The sequence below is a fragment of the Strix uralensis genome, chromosome 12 (genome assembly GCF_047716275.1).
Source record: "Strix uralensis isolate ZFMK-TIS-50842 chromosome 12, bStrUra1, whole genome shotgun sequence".
In the NCBI taxonomy this organism is placed as follows: Eukaryota; Metazoa; Chordata; class Aves; order Strigiformes; family Strigidae; genus Strix; species Strix uralensis.
In genome coordinates this window covers 12648985-12673683 of record NC_133983.1, presented here as the reverse complement: position 1 = coordinate 12673683, position 24699 = coordinate 12648985, and the positions used below count along the sequence as shown (strand labels likewise).

Sequence of the window (24699 nt, the reverse complement as noted above, 5' to 3'; positions counted from 1 at the left end):
TCTATTAAGCTGAAGTCAGTAAAGGTATTTCAGCCCAGTGAATAGGGTAATACCTGGATGCCTCATCCTACTACAGAGACTTTTCCCCCAGGTTTTGCATTAGACAAAATGTGAAAAAGCTGCACACACTGCGTTCTGTAGCATCGCATCTAAACCCATTTGTAGTACCACCTTTTTTTTACTTCAACTTAATTGGCCCAGGGCCATAACAATAAACAAAACAAAAAAAGGTAGGCTGTTCATGTCAGTGTAAACCATGATAATACCAGCAATGGGTACTCTGGCGGTACTTTCTCTTTAAACTCCTTGGCCAGCAACAGCAACTGCATTAAGATTTCTCTTTTATTCTGAAAAAGATGGGATGAAAAGCTCCAGCAAGGCCAAGAAATATGCTGTATATTTAAAATCAGGTTGCAAGATATGTTCTAGCTTATGTGATGGATAAGCAAGAGTCAATCACTTACCTGAAAAAAGCTGTGTAAGGCTCTCACTCCATTTAAATTAGGGAAAAACACTCCCACTAGGTTCATTATGAATTTTGAAAGTGCAGTTCTGTCCTTCAGCACTGTCCCATCATAACTGCATGCAGGCTTACAAGTATTTTGACTTGATCATCTCATATTTCATCACCACAGTTACTTTTATAAAACTTGTATTTTTATAAAACTTGTATTAACAGTATTAAAACTGTAATAACTTGACACAAGAGTGAGAAATGGCAGTAAAGTATTTCAAATAATTTTTGATTTAAACAGATTCCCATCTCTCTAAACACTGGTTCAGTGTTTGAATCTTCCATATTCATATTCATAAATGTGACTAAAGTGTTTAACAAAAAAAGTTTATTACCAAAATACAATATTAAAGTCAATACGTGACAAACTCCTGTAAAGCAAAATAAATTATTCTAACATTGTACAGTATTTCAGAAGGTAGTTAAGAGTAGTACTACAGACTTTGCTTCATAGTTCCAAACAGTCGTCTATCAGGAACACAATCCTAGAGACAGCTTAAGGCATGCAGCTTAATGTGCTGGATAATTTTATAAAATGAAAGTCATCCTATTTAATAAGATACAGTATCAGAATTAACTGCAGTCTTTACGTGTCAGTTTTCTAAATTTTTTTATACTTTGGCTATAAAAGCAGTGCCATAGTGTTACAATACCTTTTCTTAAAAAAATACATGTACCCATGTCCATGAATATCAAATGCAAATGTAAATTTCTATTAAATATATCTTAACAAATGTTACTTTGAGCACCAACTGTACATTTTTTAAAATGATTAAACAAGTGCTCCTGAAAGAGGAAAATACAATAACTCTGACTGAATCCCACTCTATTTTCCAGCCCAAACATAAATCGGAAAGATGAAATATGCACCTATTTATCAGTATAGTCTAGTATGAATGAAGTTTTCTCTTTAGTAGAAGTATAGGCATTTAAAACAAAGCTGCAAGTTACAGTTTGTATCACAGAATAAAATCTAATTTAAACAAACAGCAAGTGAATAGCTGATCATCTGACAGCGCTGTGACAGAAGATCCAAAAATATTTTAAAAGCTTAAAGAAAGGGGAAGACTGCAGTGTTGGTGACTTTGAAATGTGCTTAAAAACCCTTACATAACATGCAACCAAGCCATACACTTCTAAAGCAGATAACCTGAGGAATAATTTGCTTTCAGAAAAACTAAGTGTATAATTACTTCACATGCAGAACTTCTGATAAAGTCCATGGGAACTGAGTGGGCAACTAATGGCAAGCAGCATGGAGACAGTTAAAACAAAAATAAATTTCTGTGCATATGGGAAAGAATTATTTGTTGGCATTTGTTAGAATTAGTTTTCAGAGGCAACTTTCTACTATTTTATAGAAACACATGGTCAAAAAGAAAAAAGCAACAAGATGGCAAAGAACAACTGTGAATAGACGCATCCTGTTCAGTAATCCCATTACAATGAGTCCTTGTGCGCCATACTTAATGCTGCAAGTGTGGCTTGCACATACACCAAAATGGGTAATTTTGATTCAAGGTTACTTCCTTTTAAGTCTTGGTTCACTGCCATCTCCTTCTTAGCTTATGAATGCAAGTTTTTCACCTTTTCATCTTTCATTAGCTGAGCAACTTTAAAATAATTATCCCTTTACATGAAAACAACAATGTGGCAAAGTATTGTTTCAGTGAATACTGACTGGTAGTTTATCATAACTATGGATCTCATTATACCTTTAATTTTTTCAACAAATGGGGTCTCTGAATGAGAAAGTTGAAATAAATTCCAGATAATGTACTATTTTCACATGAATTCTATACTGAAGGTAAAACATTGGTGTCAATACGACAGTATGAATATCCCATTAAAAGTTTACTATCTCTAACTGAATTTGAGCTCATGTAAATAAATCATGTTTTTCAAATGTAAAATCCATCTGTAGGAATATGAAAAATAACTTTTAACTGAAAATAATGTATTTGCCAATTCTAGTCAGTGATAACACAATAGACTGCATACTACATATGCCACCTTCTTACATTAACAGTTGTAGCTTATTTCTGCTAGCAGAAATGTATAAATAAAGTAACCATAAAATACTGTTTTTCTAATAGTAAGTAATTTTTTAAGTAATGAGTTACTAAAAATCAGGTAACTGCATCCTCATGTCAGGAACTAGGCATGCTTCTGTGCATCTGCCATTCATTAAAAGCAGAAATACATGCCCAAACTAGAAAGTTTAAATCTGGCTGCTAAAGGGCTTCTTTGGATGTGCTACTACTTCACTGGATTGAAGCATATATTTCAAACAATTTAAGTAGCCAACTTTATAAATAACTCAACAAAACTGCCAGGTAATTAGCCAGTATAACAACATTCCAAACTGATACACAGATCAATGTCTTGTACTGCAAACTGCTGTAACTGTAAGAAAAAAAAAAAAAAGCACTGTACTTTTAGAAGCTAAAGGCTTTAAACCAGAGAGATTTCTATGTGTTTCTTAAAAAACAAAGTAATCCCTAATTCCCTTTATGAATCCATATTATATGCACTAGTAAAATTTATTCTACAAGTGACTGGATACAGTTTTTGCTTAAAATATTGTTTGCCTTTTTTTTTTAAATATGATTTTCTACAGGAAGATTACTCTATTTTTCAGTGAATTATTTCTACAGTTACAGCTCTGCCAGACAAATGGGAAATTTAGACAGCCAGCGGGATTTCAAAGAACTCCAAAGCATGTAGATATTTCTCAAAATCCCACTTTGTGCTCACCTACATCTTTAGGAATCTGTGCAGATTTAATCTACATCTCTTTGTGGCAATTACTGTTAATATCTTGTTCTCATTAAAAAACATTGCTCATACATACTGCAAAGTAATCACCACAAATTAAAAGTGACCTATGATAAGCTATTTTTTTTTATAATAGCTCTGCTGAACATGTCAAGAAAACTGTTAAGAAACAGCAGGTCATTATTATAAAGGATCTTTTACACACTATCAATTCAAAAGACAGCAGTTTTTTAGTTAGGATCCAATCAGACAAATAGTTATTAGCAAAATGCTTCTAGGCTCCTCAGCTCCTGCTGCTCTAAATCGATAGAAAGGATAGCAGTCTGTTGAAGGACATCTTGGGAGTTTGTAAGGCCTTAAGAATAGATTGGGAAAAATCAAACACCTATGTGTGCATGCAAGCACACACATGCCCTCACCCACCTCCTCTCCCCTTCCAGAATCCAGGCAGTGGGGTTTATGAGACCATATTGTAAAATTTTTATCTGCTCTGCTGCCAGTTTCAAAGAAGAGGGTAAAAAAGTTCTTTGCTGAAATACTTGGAAAACAACAAAGAGGGAGGAAGAAAAAAAATTTTTCAACTGATACAAAGCTTTCATACCTTTGGGTTTTAACATACTGTATTAATGCATTATTAGTGACTAGTACCTGACAACAAAAGAAAAAAACCCCAAGAATCCTACATTCTTGGCACCATACAGGTGAAAATGGATCGTTCTATTCCCCACTCCTTATATTTACCTCCTAAATGATTCATCGGTCCCTGATTAAAATATTGAACTCCTACTGAAACAAGGACTCAGGATGGGAAATCAAGTTTTCCTTGCAATTCTTCGCTTTAGCAAGTTTTCTCAGGCAAAAATTAGCAAAGAAAGAAAATATTTATTCTAGGAAACCCTCTCTTTAACTTACTGCTTCACCTAGTTTGTACTCTGAGTTGTGCTGTGGTCCTTATTTAGAATGATGTTTATGATTTCACCCTCATGTTCTTTCATATGATCAAGCAGATTTTCTTTGTTGGTAGACTCAAAACCACAAATGCAGCAGCAGAAGAGAAGAACGCAGTATTCTGTGCCAAGATGGGGTAGAGTGGAGTTCTTTTCTAAACTGGATGAGGTATTCATCAAGTTAGGTTTTTCATTTTCATCAGAACCTGAAATTTCATTTGTAGTCTGGTTAATAGACTCTGTAAGAGACACCAAGTTGTCTGAACTTCCTAGTATAGGTACTGTACTTTCATCTGTGCCTTCTAATAAAGTTTTGTCAGGAAGATGTCCTTGAAACCTGAAATAATAATAAAACCCAAAACAAATATCAAAATGTAGTTGTTGCTTTTTGACAGGAACTTTATCTTGGACCATTCGGTCCTTTGAAAATTCTAGATGATAGGGCTTGAAAATAAATCAGACATACCTGCTGCTTTGTGAAATTGCATCATTAATAGCCTTGTTCACTTGTTCATAGTTATAATTTTGGTCACTTGCATGTTTCCACATGTGGGACTTCAGAGATGGAGGATGGCTACATACATATCCACAGAGAGAACATCTAGGGAAAAAAAAGGGGGAGAAGGAAAAAGAGAAATATTTAGAAGTTAGGTTTTATTAGTTTAATAATGGATTAGTTCTTCTAAAAGGATGAGTACACAGAGAGATACAGTCAATCCTCTTCTCGGTCCCCCTTTTCAGTTTCATGACTAGGTCAAGTTAGTTTGCAAAATTCCGTTTCATTAGGGTCTGAGAAATTTTAAGTTTGGGTTTTCTGACTTCTTAAAAGAGTTAAAATCTTATCTGTTTGGCCTGTTAAAACTGTTTAAATACTGCAAAAATGCAATAGTTCTGATGACTGCAGAAACAGGGAGTACATCAGCGTGGTATCTGGCAAGCCAAGAGTGAGCTCTCTCTGCTGTTGTCTGAACCAAGCCGGAGCTGTGTAATTAGCACTGATAATTTTAATTGAACTAATAAAGTCTTTCCTTGTGTAGCTTATATTAGTTTATTTAAGGATCACGGAATTGTTGAAGTTGGAAGGGACCTCTTGAGATCACCTAGTCCAATCTACCTCCTCATGCAGGATCAGCTACAGCAAGTTGCTGAGCACAGTGTCCAGTCAGATTTTGAATATATCCACAGATCGAGATTCAGAGAGGTAACAATTTTGTCCATAGTTTTCCATCAGTGTGGGTACTACAAGACTAAATTTTCTATTTCCCTATAAAACACTGTCTTATACAGTAAAGAACAAAACCTAGAAGAATAAATCCTATTTATAGAGATGCAGTGTATATTATGGACACAAATAACCCCAGACTGATTGAATCCCATAGGACTTTTTTCATACACGAACATAATAAGAGTTTTTTTACAAGTGTTTTCTAAGATGATAAATCAGTCATCTCAGCATGAGATGAGTGATACTGCATGACATCACTCCAGAGCAGAACAGTATTCATGGTAACGATGATGTAGCTCCTTGCCTTTTGGACAACGAAGCTACTTTGCTTATTTACCTGCTACTTTGGAAGTCTTCAGCTTTTCAAATCACATGGAAAAGACCAGGATAAAATTTTTCTAGAAACTGAACATGACCTTTTTCTAATAAATTATAGCTAGGAATGTATCTCAGTCTCTCTCATTCCTCAATGAGAGTAAGATGTTTTCTGCTCAAGCAATGTGATCCTGATATGTCACACTATGAGTCTGTTAGAATGACTACTATACTAAATAAATTTTTGTAAATTTTTAAGATCTTTTCAAAAATATAACCTGGAAACATAAGAATGCCTACATAAAAGTGTTACACACTACAATACAGTAAGGTTTTGCCACTTTTCTTAACAACTGTAGGATACAGTCCTTAAATGCCTTGCAAATAATCATATACAGGAAACTATTTCTGCTCAGCAGAAGATTGTGGAGAACAACAAAAATCGTGACCACAAGTTAGGTGAAGGCATGGTACATTGCCTTGCTTATGTAGCAAGATAATTCTGTCCTGCTGGGTAACAACAGGCATATCCTTGTAGCTCACTTTATTACTTGATTTGGAATGTACTATCCTATTTTTCTCTTTTCCTTCTAATTTGAAGCCTTATAAAGAAAATGGATGCTTTCAAATATAGGCAAGTCCACTCCCAGGTCAAGAATCTTAATATTTCTAATAAGACTGTTACAAAATAATGGCATCATTAAAAATAAGATAGAAGGCAGACCTTATAGTTAATTTACAGATAAAATTAGGCCAAAATTATTGTTTTGCAAAACATGAAGATCAACAAATAATCTTAATTCCATTCTATATGCACATGTATTCCACTAGTCTTATTATATATATGATTTTTCTGCATCACTAACACAGCTTGGTCAGTGGGTTGGTAACACAGTGAGTGAGGCAACAGTTCAGTGTTTGTTTTTATCCCCTTTTAATTACAGTCTCATCTTTTGAAGTACATTAATTTACTCAGGTGATTTACTAATCAGATTTACTTTGCTGAGAACAGTACCATGAGCCAAATGCCATTGACTGCTTTAGCATACAGTTCAAATCAAAGATACAGAAACTCAACAGTTTTTAGCCTGATGAGCTATACTTAATGATCATATAGTTAATGTATAGTTACAATATATGCAAGACATTCCCAGAGAAACAAAATTATTTTACCATTGAGTTTAGTAGTAGAATCCTTTCAATTCTATAGCATGATTTGCCCTACTGGTTGACCTATGTTGAATTATTAAACTTTACTGTTCAAGTGTATCCTAAGTTGATCTACTGAGGAAACAATTATCTTGCAGTTTTTGAAAGACTATTTCCTTGGGGACGGAGGGACCAAAGTGCGGAGGTTTTCAGTAATCTTCTGTAATACTAAGAGCACTCAGCAATACTGTATGAAGTATGACAGCAGAGCAACAGAACTTAGTGCTAGTAGGAACATTTTGAGGAAAAAATGCAGTAGAAGGACTTTGAAGTTGTAGAAGCAGATTTTCTTGAGGAGAAACCCTTATGTGAATGTGTTTTATTTGGAATCTTCCTATTGCCTTTAAAATCTTCTACTAAGAAAAGTTCAGAATATCCCTGATTTTCTTTCCTTTCCCAGCTTTTATTTTTTGTTGCAAATCAGTAGCAAACAATTGCACATATTTGTGTCAACTTTCTCATATATATAGATAAAACACACATATCTATGGACAGACTATAAAGAACGTGCCTCACTTAAACATAATGGCTATTCATACTAATTCTTAACTAGGGCAGTGTGATGCCAATCTGGATTGTAACATGTATGCACAAAGGTTGTGCCTAGACTAGGATATTAAACAAAGCCAGAGAACATTCCTGGGTACTGGAATTTGCCAATGTATAATGTCAAATGTTAGAAGTGCTTCTGGCATGGTTTTGGCACACGCATTCTCCCAAACAATTCCGGGCATGCTTTGGTAATTAACACGGTCCAGAAACTACTTGCAATAGGCAGTTTATATGCAACAAACCGCTTCTGGAAAGAAAAAGCTGAATACTGTACCAGAGGGAGGTCGTGGACGTGTTTAATTAGCTAGCATAAACATCACCTGGAAATGACACATCAAATCTCTTTCTCTCTCAAAAAAAGAAAAAAAGTCACTGGAACAAAGAATGAGTCTAGGAGGGAAAAGAATAGAATCTGAACTCTGCTTTGTATCTTAACATAACAAAATCACTACTATCACAGCTTTTTGCCAAATGAGAACTGTTACATACTTGTACTGTTCCATTAGCTGCACTGCCTGATGCTCCTGGGGGTGGCGCCTCATATGGCATTTCAAGCTATTCATATTTGTGGTGGCGAAGTCGCATACTCGACATCTAAAGAGACAACAAGAAGTAAACTAATCTGACAATTAACTGCTATCACTATTCCTGAAATAAAAATCTATGAGAAGGAAAGACTGCAGTTAAAGACTAACAATATTTGCAGAAGTCCAAGTGATGACATTAACTTTCAATTTTTCGTCTGTGAGAATCTTCTGCAGCCCAAAAAAGCCTCTACCTTTGAGCAAGACTCACTAGGCATATGGACTATATTCCTTTCTGACATCTATTTTGTGCATGTCTACTGAAGTTGGTAAGCATCACAAAGTATAAGGGAGATGTGGATGCACTTGAATGGATGCAGCCCTGATGCAAGTTGCTTGACTATGTTATACAAAGGCAGAATATGACCATAAGCTATAAGGGATGCTGTATTTAGAAGTAAGTCTTGTTCCTCAAGAATACGTGTTCTACTTAATGCAACAGCTTTGTTCATCATGACATTTTAAAAGCCAAACTATCTGTTTAATAATAAAACATCTGAAGTTTCAGAGCATTATACCTGAAATAGAAGTCAGGGACAAGATCATCACATTTAGGTTCAGGTGCCCTAAGACAACTGAGTCACATCATGCTATTACTTTTTTACTTCTGTCACAGTATCTTTGTATAAAAACAATATATAGAACAGTCTGGATCTAGATTTACACCCATGGATTTAGATCCCAAAGTATTACACAAAATATTATGCTATTCATATATATCACTATACTACCACACAAGCTTCTTGCGTAGAACATATTGAAACAGAAGCCATCAAGCTCAGCTAAAACTCTGCATATTTGTTAGAACTTTAGTTGTTTCTTTTTTTGAGATGGTAAAATGTCCAATATTTACTAAGTCTGGTCTATAGTGTGAAACAGTTTGAGACTGTAGGATGCTTAATTTGAGATTACTCACTTTATTTTTGAAAGGACTTAATTGTGCAGTATTAAAATCCATAAGGTATAAAATTACAAAAATGCATCATTGGAGGCTATACAGTTTAATTTCCAGCAATTTTTGTCAACCAAATAATAAAATATGTTTACAACTATAAAAATGGCAGCAGTATAGTAGGTTGCTATCTGATAATATGAAAGGCTTGAGGAATACATGTTTCAGAAGGAGAAATACCATAAATACTGGATCTTTATGGTTTTTAGGCTGTGGCTTGAGTATCCTACCAGGTCTGCAGATTTGTCTAAGGGGTTTATGAAAAAATAGTAAGAAAAGTGAGCCAGATCAGTAGGCTTAAATTTAGTACGCAGCAGTCTCTATCACCAATGGAAAATTTTCAAGGGTTCCTAAATTAAACAGGCTGGCTAACACCAATTCAGAAAACTATTATATATGACACGCTACAGTATCTGCTGTTCCAAGCCCACTAAGTAACAAATAACGGCAATAGGGAAGATTCTGAGGAGAAAAAAATATCTATTTGTATTCCACATTTGCTCTCTGAGCCAACACCTTGCAAATTTTTGCTAGTGTTATGGGATATCATTATAATGCACAAATCAAAACACAACACGTCTTCTGGGTTTGTTTATCCAAAAGAAAAATTCCCTGGCTGAGCTCAGCATTTAAAGGTGTTGAGTTTCCAGAATTTGTATTAAAAGATAGAAGTATATTAGCTCAAAAATTCTATTAACTGAGATCTATGTTCTAGCCACTAGAGAGGGACAGAGATCCACACTGAATGAGCACAGATTGAATTTGCAGGAATTTATGCAGGAACCAATAGAAAAATGTATGATTTATTCTTCTGCTGGGGACCTGAACTATAGTATTACACATGATTTTAGATATCAAAGTTTCTCTATAAATCTATGTAACATCCTTGTAGAAAAGTTATAAAATCTGATCCTAAGTGAGCATGTTAATATTGTTTGAAACCTGTGAAAAAGACGAGGGGACTGGCGACAAGAAAAAGGGCAGAATTTTGCCACACTCTGTAGAAGCCAATGTGCAAAGTAGCAATATGACAATGGAGAACACCTTGTAATAAAGCAAATCCAAAATAAACTTAAGTGTGCAAGGAATTCAAGAAATATCTTATTACTATTGGCCAAAGTTCAATATTACAACGTTATTATTTCCCTTTCCACATCTGAATGCTTCAAACTGAAAACAGGCAGTAGACTGCTATAGCAAAAGATGCATCCTGGAAAAGCTAGCAAATCTTAATTACATAGTTTGAGTCAACCAGCAAGTGTGGCTCCTTCAAATTTGCAGTAAAATTATGTAATTTAAATTCTTTAACAGTATCTTCAAATTGCATGAGCAATTAAGCTACCTTTTTAGTTAAAACAAGTAAACCAAGCATGTGGCATTAGCCAGCAATAATTGAGACACTTACCTATATGGCTTATCGGAGTTATGAATTCGTCTGTGATTGCGTACACCAACGTAAGTTGTGCTTGTGTAGTCACATACATCACATCTATACAGTTTCTGCACTGAAGACTTATTTCCTATATGAAAAAAACCCCATTATTTTAGAGTTGCATTCAGCATTGGAAGAAGTTCTCAGATGATAATTTCAGCACAACTGAATTATAAAACATGAATTAACATTTTAAAGTAATACTTCTAAATTTCTATAAATATTTAATACTTTTAAAGCATCTGGAGCAAACTGGCAATGGACATAGAGATAATAAAGGTATAGTTTATTTACTATGCTGTTCTGCATTCTCCCTACTATTTACTGAAATTATTAAAATTTTAGGAAAATGCATTCTTTCTCTCTATGTGGCCACTTCCATTCTTCCTGCAGTTGGGTTAAAATCCTGTTACAGCAAAAGGTGATAAAATGTGGGAACTGCTGAACCCAGCAGTTTCACTGCTTTGCAGAATGAATCAAATCAAAAGAAAGATGGGCATTGAGAAAGGACAAGTTTCCAACTGGCAAACATAGAAAAGAAAAGCAAAAGGCCTCCAGAAGCATCTAAACCCTCTTTGTCATCCACATACACTCACACTTTCAGAAGGATCTGAGATGAGAAAATAGGTACTACCCAGATGTGTTAAATAATTTGGAACTTCTCCATATTACTAAAAAACAATTGTTAACAAAAATAATTTTTTCTTTCTAGAATGAAAGAGACTCTTGAAAAATTAATGGTTGCAGAGACAAAGGTTAATGACTAATTTAACATAGGCAAATGTGTGCCCGCCAGTGAACAGTTTGAATACTTTTGAGATGTAAGTGTGTAGACTTAAACAGCCCTATTCCTGCTCCCTCACTGAATAATGGAACTGATTTGGGTTAAAATACTAACATCAGGGAAGAGGGATGGTATTTTTTATGCAGGTCATTTTCCCATTCCAGCCTATCATGCAGCCTTCATGCACTCTTCAAATGAGGGAACAGCAGAAACATGAAGGAACACCAAGGTTGGAGCTGTTTAAATCAGCACTACTGCCAAAAGAAACATCAAACTAAAATCAGTTTTCTTTCTGCATCTAATGTCTTCACTAGTCTAAGTAATTCTACTTTTTTTTTTTTTTTCTGAAGTGCAAGTAAGGTGCTCAAGTTAATTTTATCTTTACACCAAATTCTTATTAGCTGGCTGAACAGTCAGGCTATCTCTCTGTTACATACATGGGCTTTGAAGAAACTCTGATAGGGATCCTTGGAGAATTTCCCTGGTGGCTAAAAATCATTACTAAAGTACATCCCCAAACCAAAATAAATATACAATTAAATAAATAATGTGTGAGAGACAAAGGAAAGCTCAAATCTTGCAAGAACATACTTCAGAAACTCTTCATGCTCATATGAAACACATCTCCAGCACAAACAAATCATTAGTTTGTGTGGTGAAGGGGTTTACTACTAGTAGGATACACCAGAAGATCCTAGGTGGATCAGAAAAGGGTGTATTAGTTGGACATTTTTTTAGTATACTGATATTGCCTTAAGAACTCTGATAATATCAGCAGGTGATCTACTTCTCAGGCCTCCCAGCTCCTTCCCAAACCAAAAATAACTCCCCTCCCTGAAAAATGTAAGTTCTGATTTCCCAAATGAGACCCTCTGATCTGAATCCTGAAGAAGAATTCTGTTAAAGGCTTGTCAAGGTCAAGAGCACTGAAGGTTCATGTCACGCTGAGAGGAAGGTCTGTCTGCCACTGTTTGACTTGCAGTTTGAAAAGACAAACAAGCTTGAAATTTGAAATAAGTGACTGTCCAAAAAGATGGAAAGTAGACTTTTTAGACACATCTCTGCTTAGGTCCAAATACCATGAACTTATTTACAGTTTGGAGTAATAAAAACTGACTAAAACCGTCTCCTTTATCACCTCCTAAATGCCAATCCTTTTTAGCTAAAGAAGAGAGGAATGAGATGAGCAGATTGAACTCAGGAGAAACTGTAGAGTTTATCAAAAACAGAAGTTCCATCTCCTGAATCCAAAATACTGAATAGATTTTGTAAAGATAATTTTGTTCTGGAATTTCCTCTTGATGATGCTGGACTCCAATAACCCAGACTGAATCTTTTCATTACTAAAGCAACAATTAAGAATCTTTATGGTAAAACTCTTCTAAGGAGACATTGCAGAATAAACCAGTAGAATGAATCACCCAAAATGGAATTCAGCTTTTCACTTTGATTTTTTTTTTTCCACAGGTGGGCACTGAATTATGTCAAAAAAAGTTATATTATTCTGAGGGATACAGTCACACAGCTAACTTAAACAGCAAGGGAAAATTACCACCAATTAAACTTTCACTCCAAAATTCAGCACTTTTGGTTCAAGACGCAAAGTAATTAGGTAGGGCTGATAACCACAGAGGGTTTTTCTGAAGACTATATAGCATGGCTATAAAATAAAATAGCAATCTGAATACAAAGACAGTCTGAAATAAAATTTGAATAATTCTGTGTGTACCAAGATAACAGAAAAAATATTTCATATTTTTTACTTTAAAATGTGACACACTGCTCAGTCTTCTAGCATTCTTATAAAAAATAATATGGAAGTAATATATAACACGCACTCTTTGCACATCAACCTTAAAGCAAAATATGTCAGAATTTTTCCTACAGTATGCTCATACAGTAAAATTTATTAGGTTTTTTTGTTGATGTAAGTTATCAAAAAATCTTAATTATATACTAGGAGACTTTGGAATTTACATTTCTACAATTATTCTTTTATGAATGCACATTTATGTAGAAGACCTGAAATGAATACAAAGACACTTACTGGGCTGCAGATCTATGGGAGAGCAGGGGTTGTGTGAAGGTTAAGCTATTGCATGCTCTACTTGAATGGGTTTTCCATCTTAAATTCCGCAGCTTTAGAATAAACTGCTTCCAAATGTATTTTCTGTTACGAATTTGGTATTTTATTGGGCAGGCAGCTTAAAACAAACAGTATCTAATGAGATTTTTAAAGCGTTATGCAAACGTATTATCTATTGCATAGCTGTAAGTGGCTAACCACCCCGTAGCACACACTTAGGAGCAATTATTTATACCAATCACTACTTTATATTTATTCCTTCAACAAAATGCACATAAATTATAATACATCATATAATCTCTCGCTGTTGCGAAATAGCAGTTGTGTCCCCCACCCCCTCCACTGGCTTATTTCTTGTGGGTTTGGGGCCTTTTTTGCTTTCTGGATGGAGGATATCAGATCTCTTAAAAGTGAACATGGAAATGACAGATCTTTGTTCTAGCAGCAGTAACAGGTGCTCCTGTAATGCTGCTTATTACCCTATTCCTTCATTATTAGACATTTACAATCTGATCATATCCAGTGTCATAATGCTCCCTTTTAATTTATTGTGCAACCATGATGAATAAAGAGACTTTTAGGACTAACTATTTCATAAACAAGAAATGAAACTGTTCCAGCTCAGGCATCTCTCACATAAACAGATGCTATGCCATAAACTTCTTTGTTTTGTGTCGTTTTATAGGGATGACATCTGTTTGACAAGAGATTGCTGTACTGCAGTGGTGTTGCAATTTGATTATAAATTGGTTCTGAAATAATTTAAGCGTGCCACAGTATGAGTTAATAAAAGTTTAAAAGGAGAACTGTTTTCATTCAAGCCACATTACTAAATTCATGTGGGGTAAACAATCAATTAAACTGCATGGCTGTAACACTTTTATAAGATAATAATGAGCAAAAAATATTTTTAAAAAAGTCTCTAAAGTAATTAAATTGAAAGCAGGCAGTTTTCTTGAACACGGGCTCCTCTTTTGTGGAAGTTAAGTTACAAGATCAGGATATAAACTCTAAAACCACCTTATTAAAACATACTATTTTCAAAAGCAGATGATCATACAGGACTAGATCAAAAGGTACAGTATTCTCCAAAATCTGACAAGTTTCAGGCATTGCAAGCTAGTTATTCCTGTATCATGACATCTTTAAAATTATTGGTTTAAAACAAACAAAACATTGTCTGAAGTAATAGTCCAAGCTGTGCTCATAGATATTCGTAACCAGCTAAACTAACAATGTTTTCACAGAATCACAGAATCATCAAGGTTGGAAAAGACCTTGAAGATCATTTAGTCCAACCATTAGCCTAACACTGACAGTTCCCAACCCCACCAGATCCCTCAGCGCTATGTCAGCCCGACTCTTAAACACCTCCAGGGATGGGGACTCCACCACCTCCCTGGGCAGCCCATTCCAACGCCTAACTACCCGTTCTGTGAAGAAATACTTCCTAATATCTAGCCTAAACCTTCCCTGGCACAACTTGAGGCCATTCCCTCTTGTCCTATCGCTTGTTACTTGGTTAAAGAGACTCATCCCCAGCTCCCTGCAACCTCCTTTCAGGTAGTTGTAGAGGGCGATGAGGTCTCCCCTCAGCCTCCTCTTCTCCAGACTAAACAACCCCAGTTCCCTCAGCCGCTCCTCGTACGACATGTGCTCCAGACCCTTCACCGGCTTCGTTGCCCTTCTCTGGACACGCTCGAGTAATTCAATGTCCTTTTTGTAGTGAGGGGCCCAAACTGAACACAGTAATCGAGGTGCGGCCTCACCAGTGCCGAGTACAGGGGCAAGATCACTTCCCTGTCCCTGCTGGCCATGCTATTTCTGATACAAGCCAGGATACCATTGGCCTTCTTGGCCACCTGGGCATACTGCTGGCTCATGTTCAGCTGGCTGTCAATCAACATCCCCAGGTCCCTCTCTGACTGGCAGCTTTCCAGCCACTCTTCCCCAAGCCTGTAGTACTGCTGGGGGTTGTTGTGGCCAAAGTGTAGAACCCTATTTTTATTTCCTATCACTTCCATTAAAACATTTATGCTATTTCTTTTGGAAAAAAAACCTCATTACTTAATGGGGAACCTTCCCGCTACCAGCAGACCCTCCCTAGCCTTTGTCCTGTCTCCCCCGACTTCAGATGGCTCTCTCAGGCTTAGGTCTTAGGAATGTAACAAGCATTACAGACCAATTTCTTGAATTTATATGCCTTCTGCGTTGATGAGAGCAAAAAGGAGTTGGGAAGGGTCATTTTACCTGAGGCGGATAAGGTAATAAACTTTCAAGTTTCCAACTTGTATACTGAAAGCCAGAAAAAGAGGCAGCATGAGCTAAGAGAACAGAATTCAAGAGTTAAGGATCTCATTCTATTCTGACATGTACCATGTTGCTTTGGACAAATCATTAATGGTTCAAGCCATTCACCCCAGCTCATGCTGGTTAGTACCTTTTTTCACAAGTAGTTGCATCAATTTATATGATTACTTTCACACTCACTGATCAGCTGTAGAGGTGAGAGTAGAACCCAGAAATTCGAACTGCAATCTATGTACTACTATAGTGTACATTTTGCTATCTAAACAAACAAGAGACCATAGTTAGGACAGAAAGCTATGTGCACAAAATGGAAATACTTCAGCCCACAATTGTTCAGAGCTGATATAATTACTAGTATTTTTCCACAGTGGTCTAAAATTCCAAATACTAATAATTACAGTGTTGCCTTCAGAATAAAAATGCTGTAAATATTTTCAGTAACTTAACTCTGAGAAGAGGATGCATTCAAGTTGCAATAATAAATAATCAGGCCTCCAGGATACTCAAATGATTTTAAGACCACATTTTCTCCTCAACTTCAAAATTTGGCTAATTTTTCCCCTATTTCACTACCTTAACACATCAAAAGTTTGGATTTTTTTGTTGTTGTTGCTTTTAAAACAAACATTACTAAATTATAAGCAGATACACAGTTAAACAAACATTTAAAAAATGCATACCTACTGTTACCCTGGCAACTATTAGAGACACAGGTGGCATTTTTAGAATGCCTTACGTTTGCCTCTCTAGGGCTAAAACAAATGACTCATTTTGGACATTACCATAATTAAACAGAAATTTCTAAAGACAGAATGGATGGTATTGTATGTATACGCTGACACCAGACTACATTACCACAGTGAGTTTAAAAAAAGGCTTTCTTTTGTTTACTGTTGGTGACTTGGAAAATACTGTAGCTGCTGAAGGAAGGAAAAAAAGATTATTTTTTTTTCTTAAAAATTCATAGTAATATTCCATACCAGTTGTCTTTCACGAGAAGAAATACAAGGTCCAATTCCAGGGACTAAAAATGTCTTACCTACCAATAAATGTCTGTAAGATATCTCAAAACTGACTATGCTAAGTTTTTCACACTGAAAAGAACATAAATTTAAGGTTATGAACAGGCATGAAAACATTTAAGCATGAACGTGGTCTTAAAACCAACAAGTATAGCAAACAAGTAATGTTATGAGTGACTTTTTGTAATTTCAAGTGTAAATATAAACAGTACCTTCTTTTTCATCTACTTCGTTGGAAACTATTAGTTTGTTAGATGTAGCTGTTGAAAAGATATCTGGAAGACTGTGTTGTTCTCTTTCATGATTTCGCAGTTGGCTCTGAAAAAACAATTTCCCCCATTTAAATATACACTACAAACATACACTGGTCACTTCAAATATTGCAGTAATTTGTAACATTGTTACGCAAGTTTTAATGACAACTGTTATAACATGTACATTAACATATATATAGATTATCCCTCAGGTAATTTTACTAGAAACAAAACAAAGTAAGTAACATTAATTAATAACATAAAGGATTGATGAGAGTGACCGAGAGGATTATATGATTCAGAAAATAAATTTCCTTTTTCCCCCATTCCCATAGACAAGTGGCAAACAGTTCTTCCTCCAAAATTATTATACTCCAAAAGCAGTACTAGATTAAGAGTTAGAGCATGGCTTGTGTGAAAATCGACTCTATTTTCTTATTGCCTAGAGAGTTAACAATATGTTATTCCTGTTTCTACTTGCTTGGGGAGGAGAGGGGAGAGAGCACCTTTTGCTACCCTAGCTGTACATTTTTTCAAACTAGGACTAAACAATAGTAAACATGGGAAAATTTGCACTACCATTGCCTACAAGAGTTTCAGTTGTACAGCTAGATACTATGCTATCTATTCTATATTCCTGAGTACTGAACTGAGTACATGGGAACACACTCACCAGCACTAATACTTAAAATACCGATTATAAAAATGGCAGAAGTACATTATTCTGCTCTGGTCTGTAATCTTTCAGATCTAAGCTCTACAGAACATCCAGACCAACACAACAACAGATGAAAAAAGAAAAGAATTTCTGCTTCAGGGTGTCTCATGTTACCCCCAAACGCCATGATTACTTTTGCACACACTCATAACTAACGGGCATGTCTGAGCATTCTTTTAAAGTTTCAACTATTAAGTTCTCTGATGCTTCCATTTCTTCCTGTAGTTGCTACACATGGGCAGAAAAACAACACGGTATGAAAACATCCATAAGATGGTTCTCTTATAGAGAAGGAAAATAACTTATGTGAGGAAGCAAGTTTATTTCAGTGGGTAAAGCAGAATAATTACAGCTGAATTATACGTTTGAAAAGTGCTGCTGGCAATAATCCCCAATTGTAAGGACAATGAAGCCAGGATGAATTAAGTTAGAAGGAGGGATCACCAGTTATTAAAAAAGTAGCAAGATAGGTTATTTAGCTATTATAGATACAGGAAAAAACTTTACCTTATAATGAAAGGATTCTTCACATTGCTTGCACTGATACATTCTTGTTTTGCAGTGGTTGATCATGTGGCTCTCTAAATCCTTACTATTGCCAGCAATGTGTTCACAGATAGGACACTGGTACGGCTGCCTCTGACGATGGACTCTCAAGTGTTGTTTTATGTAGCCTTTATTACCACTGCTATAATGGCAGAGGCGACAGCGGTAGGGTCGATCTACATCAGGTATATATTCTACTAGGTTACTTCCAGGAATATTTGTGTCATTTGCATTTTGGCATTGTGCATTGTCTTGTAATTCTTTCAAAATGTCATCATCAGAAGCATTCTGATCTGTTCTCTCCTTCAGTTTTTCAATCACAGTGAGTAGTGACATACTGATGCCCATTTTAATTGGTGTTTCTGATAATTCTGGCCTTTCTTTCTGTATCTCAACTATTGCACATTCACTTTGGTTTAAGCCACTAAACTCCTCTGAAGGATTCTTAAGTGAGGATACCATTTTAGAATGAGCCATGCATGGGCCATCAGCTTCTCCCTGTCCTGCACCTGCATCCACAGCATCTTCTCCAGTCAGAGTCCTCAAGCCAGACCTTGTTAGTTCTGCAGCTCTGATAGGCATTGTAACAAGAGCTTCTGCAGCTAGTGAGTGTAGTCGTAAAGACTCTGAATTCGTCCTTCTTCGTGCAGGAGGCACATTTTCATCAGTTGTTACATTCTTATTAGAGCTTAATTCATTATCTTTCTTCTCAGCATTGTTCCATCCTATTATTACTTCTTGAATTTCATCTGAACGATAAACTTCATCAGGTTCTTCACAGGTAACATGGGACTCCTCCGAGATTAATTTTTTTTCTGCTTCAATGTCTGCATTCATCAAGAAAGGCTTTTGTAAGACACTTTCTTCAGCACCCGGCAAACGCTCTACTATTACATTAACATGACCCTTTTTATTTGGACTACAATTGATGATTTTCTGTGCTGATGAAAGTAGGCTATCAGTAATCATATTATCCTGTTCTGTATCTGATACAGTCTCCTCTAAAACCTCTGTAGTAGGAGAATGTACTACAGACTGCTTTAACATGTCTTCCTCTTTTAAGTTTGTTCCTACTGGTGATTTACATGACAGTTGCTCAGAATTGCAAATCTGAAGTTGAAGAGAAGGTTCACTACAGATATCAAGTTCATTGTTTTCCAAAGAAAGAACAACTGTATCCATGCTATGAGGTGTGTGAGTTACAACCATCTCTGACAAGTTGGTAGTTTCATTTTCTTCCTCAAAGATAGGATAGGAGCAATCAACCTCACCCGCATGTTTCCAAGCGTGTGTTTTCAACATTCTTTGCTGACCACAGGTGTACCGACAAATTAAACACCGGTACATGCCATACTGCTCGTAAGTATACCATTTTCTCCTACCCATTTCAGGCATATGAGTAGACTGAGTTATATCCTTACACTCCCGATTTCCTGTCTGATCAGTCCCTGATTTTACACTTCCTTCCACTGGCCCTTGCAAAAATGAACTCGTGACATTTACACATTGCTGCACTTTTGTCTGGGTGCTAATTTTACCATCATTCTCATGGTAATTTTGGAAGTGGGATTCAAGGTCTTCTTGGCTTTTGGATGCAAAATGACATTTTGAGCACAGAAATACCAGTTCATTTTTCTGCCCATGTTGTTTTATATGTTCTTGTAGTGTTAAGAGAGAAGGTGATAGAAACTTACATAGACTACACTGGTAGCACGTCACCTTTTTTTTGCTTTGTGGAAGACATTCAGTCACAAAATAATCTGCTTGTAACTCTTCAGTCTTTTTGGTAGCAATAACAGATAGCTCAATTGCTTTAGCTGGGATTTCACAAAGATCGTCTGCATCAAAGGGCTGTGCAGAAGCATTAGAATGGGAACGTTTTTTCCCTATTAAGAGGCATCTTTGTGACTTCTCACTTTCAACTATTTTGCTTAGTTTCTGGATAACATGGATTAGTGGATCAGTTTTACACTTTCTCTGATCTTCACTGTTCTGAAGTGTTGGGCCAATGACTGTTTCAGAAATCAGCACAGCTTCCTGTTCCCCAATATTTGGCATCAATACTGCAACACTACTTCCTTCTTCCATAATACCTAGGAGAAAGGGTTTTATAAAAAAGTAAAATTTATACATGCACAATAATAAAAATACAACCCAGTATATTTAGATTCCTCCCTCTACTAAATATGGAAGCCTAATGCCACTAACTTAATAAAAACTTTTAGAATGGCTATATAAATAGACAAAGATTTTGAGGACATTTAGTAGATAGTGTAGAAGCTATTCAATACAGCTGGACAGAATGACTCCAGGAGAGCCTATAACAGCCTACCTCCGAGCTGTACAAGGGCAAGATAAATATTTTTCAAGTATAGGATGATTAGCATTGTTACAGCTATTGTCTTTTTCTTCACAAGGACTACACATTTGAATGCTAGACACTTAAATGAACCAATCAATAGTAACTGGCATATTTATGTTTAAAAGCCACAATAAGATATGAATATATATTCCTAACATACTTACTGTGATAAACTGATGTGTCCTAAAGTAAACAAGAATTTGAAACAACATAATTTACAAAAACAAGCAATTTTTTTTTCCTTGAAATGTTAGAAAAAGTAGTTCTGATATTTACTTGCATTAGTCATTTCACTATGATCACAATAAAGACCATTCAAGTGTCAAATCATACTTATTATTATAAATGTCATTTTATAGAAAAACTACTAATTGTAGCTTTTTCTACAGTTCCTTAACTGTAGCTCAAATCAATTGGTACTAAAGTTATAAAGGATAATTTTTTTCTGTTTTGACGGAAAGCTAAAGGCAATAACTATTTCCACTTACACTTCCTCTAAACATATCTAACCATAAACCACAGGCAATAATGTGGTACTGTTGTAGGTTAAATTAGAAGACAGTATATATACATTTACATGAAATCATACTTTGTGATGTGGACAAAGCTGTGGGGTGAGGGGTGGAGGAGCTGGACAAAAAGTCTTACAGTGAAATTTACTTCTGGAAAAAAAAAAGCTATTCAAGTTCCACTATATATACACACATATATTTTACACACAATATATATTTTTATATACTATATATAAAATCTATAACATAAAGAAATGCCAGATACTTCTTTTATCAGTCATCCTTGAAAATGTATCCCAAGTTCTTTCATGTGTTTTTTTTTGCCAAACCAGAACTGGTCCTAAAGACCCATGAAATCCACTCTTTTCTACAGTGATACAATGAACAGACATATGACAGTGGGTTCTGTGGTGCCCCTTTCCCACTACAGAAAAATTCTGGGTAGAACTACTCAAGTTACGTTTATTTGCCATTCGACTTCCAATTCAGGTTATCATCAAAACTATCAGTATAAGCAATGTTAGTACCATTCACACCTCACATGCTCATGTAAAATGAATTTCAACTTGAAAATGCAGCAATATTTGTCAATTTTGAACCATTAACAAAGACAAGACTACTGTGTTCAATGCTATTAATTTTCACTGTCAGTTTGAACAGTATTTACTTGGTAATGGCTAAAATCTTCATTAAAATTGAAAAATTAATAAAATATAAATAAAGCCATAGGGAAATTGGATCCATGATAACAACAAAACAAAGCTACATAAGGCCTTATGCCTTTAGCTGGATCTATGTAAACAGATTAATAATGATCAATACTGCACTCCAATAGATCAATTGTAGGAGGTAAAAATTGAAAAATAAATATATTTCAAACAAAAAATGTATCCTTTTACATAAGAGTATACCAAATAGCCTGCTTATTTAATTCAAGTTCAGTGTCATCTTATTAACATGAATCAATGTATGCATCCACAGAGTTACTATGAAACTGAAACATCCAAGTATTTAACCTTTTAAATATAAAACAGTGGACATCTCAATGTGCATTTTCTGCTTCTATTTCTATGTGTTTGGCACAGTATATTGAATGACTAACTCTTGTCTATGTGGCTAAGACAAATTACACCCCTTTCATGTAATATCTCCAATTATATATTAACCTAAAAGAAGTGTAAGGTTATTATTTGAAAACCATCTTATTTAGTTATACAAAAATACTTTGCAGTTTGTTTCATGCTGGCTGTAATATGTTTAAAAAACGTTATGAAAAGTAAACAAATGTGCTTTTTTCCCTGAAAGCAGATTTAACCTTATATGAAGTGCTCAAAGGAATAACATCTACTTGAAATATTTTCAATTTGAGAATGAATTAAGTATAAGCACATGGTGCTACTTTAAAATATATTCAGTACTTTTAAAACTTTGTAAGTAATGCTAAACAGGCAAGTATTTCCCCGACCTTTTTCATCTGAAAGCAGCACAGAAACTAAGAGGAAAGATCCTAGACAGACCATTAAACAAATACTCTGCCACATACTATTGCTGTGTCAAAAATTAAAAGAGAGGGAGTACCTTCAGATGTATTGCTTTGGGATGCTTGTAGCGGACCTAAGTTATTAGATGTGTAACTATGGTGTATATGTGTTATGTCATTCTTTGTTTAGAGTAAGTTTAATGTTTACTGCTGACTTTGGTTTTTACTACAGACTTTGGATTTTAGAGGGATGATAAGAATTGTACACAAAATCTGGATTTGAATAACTACATCACTTTCTCTAAGAACAAAGATTATTCAATCTCCCATGACATAAAACTTCAGTCTGGCAAATGGCTCTGCCAGCATGTACCCTTTAAATGACCTACACAGTAATTAAAATACTGGGCCTGGGGATGACAAGGGGCCCCAAGGGGAAGATCCAGACCACGCCTCTGCGCTGGAGCGCCCGTTCCACCCGTGTCAAACACCCACTCGAGCAGCACGGCACAGGCAGGGTGAAATGCCTCCAGGTCTAGGAAAAGCCAACCACCGCTTTGCACAACAATCTAACTCGGAGAGGCCGGTCTGATCACATCGCGGCTCCGCAGGGCAGGGAAACCTCACCAGCGGGAGCTCTGTGCTGTCAATTGTCCCTCCCCGCCAGCGCAGCCCCTGCCCCGGGACTGCGCCTCGGGGACGTCTGGCCGCGGGTCCGCGACCCCCCCCCTCCTGCGGGACCCCCCTCCTGCGGGACCCCCCTCCTTCTCTGGCCTCAGCGGTCTCCGCCGGCCACCCCCGCACCTGCCGCCACTCCCCGGCGGCCCCCGCTTGATATCGCGCAGGTGCCGCCGGCGCGGCCCTCAAGCAGCGGGCCCGGGGCCACAGAGCGGGCGAGGAGCAGCGCCCGCCGCACCGGCGGCCGAGCCGCGGGGAGCTGGCCCGCCGGGGAGGCGAGGCGATGCGGTGAGGTGAGGAGGGGAGGGAAGGAGGGCGGCCGCGGCCTGGGCCCGGGGCCGGCGCTGGCCCGGGGAAGGCTCCGCTGGGAGCCGCAGCTGCCCGCGGCTCCGCACATGGGCTGCGGCGCGTCGCCCCGGGGCCTGCCTGCCCGCCGCCGCGCTTCGCGCCCTACCTGCTGGCGGGCCGGCGGGCCGCCGCCGCTGCCCGCTCGCCCCGGCTTAGCCGAGGGCCCACCCCGCGTTTTACCTGGGTTTTAATGGAGAAAAAAAAAATTTTTTTTTCCTCACCCCCGGCCACCGCTTCAAGATGGCGACGATGGAGACAGTATCACGTGACCGGCGGGCTGGGTCAGGTGACCGGCGGGTGGACGCTGCCGCCGCGCCGCCGCCTCCTCGCCGTTGCCACGGAGACGAGCGCGGGCCCTGCCCCGCCTCGTCCTTGTTCGGAGCCGTAGGGCTCGTCGCGCCGGGCAGCCGGGCCGGTGGCGCCGTCCCAGGGCCGGCCCGCCGCCTCCTCCAGGGCCGGCCCCGCGCCTCCACGCTGGCTCCGTCCCGAAGGCGAGGTGGAGCTGGGTCGCGGTGCGGTTGTGCTCCTCTGGCCCCCGCCACGGACCGCTGCCACCGGCCTCCTGCAAGGGCAGTATTGGTGTAGGTGGCGCCACCGATACGGTCATCAACTTAAATTCCGTCTCGGCGCGGAGACCCAACCGCAATGGACGGCCACTCGTGATGGCCCAGTGCGGCTGAGCTGGTGGTTTTACTCAAAGTCTCAAAATAATTGTTGTTTACCTTGCAGCTCCCGTGCTTAGGGGATGTCCTGAGTTCTTGCCTTTGTCGGTCAGGATTTCGTCAATATTGCTGTATCCAGTGCTAAGCCAGGCAGCACAATGTGCCTCAAGAAATGGTATAGTCTCCCAAAAGGTATTTTCTTACAGCACAGCCTTCAAATGGTAAACACCTGTAGGTAAACACAACAGAAACAACACAGCACCCCCCCCCTCCTGCCCCCCCCGCCTTTGGGTCTAAAATAGCAAATGTTTTGAAGTGTAAGCTGCAGAGACCTGACAAGAAGGTTTAGCAATTTAAGTTAGAAGGAATATGGAGTTGAAAGTGTATGCTGCGTGTCAGGGGCAACCTTAGAAACTACATACCAGAAAC

General features: G+C 37.5%; 1 protein-coding gene across 3 annotated transcripts; it reads right to left on the bottom strand.

Moving 5' to 3' along the window:
* Window positions 1–827: 827 nt before the first annotated feature.
* On the bottom strand, window positions 828–23909 carry ZNF507 (zinc finger protein 507). Of its 3 annotated transcripts, none has more exons than XM_074882027.1 (7): window positions 23830–23909; window positions 18190–20321; window positions 16923–17028; window positions 10482–10596; window positions 8030–8134; window positions 4706–4840; window positions 828–4576 (listed from the first exon to the last, which is right to left on the bottom strand). In XM_074882027.1, the coding sequence occupies exons 2-7, from the start codon at window positions 20314–20316 to the stop codon at window positions 4213–4215; spliced, it is 2952 nt and encodes a 983-aa protein (XP_074738128.1). In that variant the 5' UTR covers window positions 20317–20321; window positions 23830–23909; the 3' UTR covers window positions 828–4212. The 3 variants fall into 3 exon arrangements, with proteins under 3 accessions (XP_074738128.1, XP_074738129.1, XP_074738130.1); XM_074882028.1 differs by lacking the exon at window positions 23830–23909 and adding an exon at window positions 23715–23738; XM_074882029.1 differs by lacking the exon at window positions 8030–8134.
* Window positions 23910–24699: the final 790 nt, after the last annotated feature.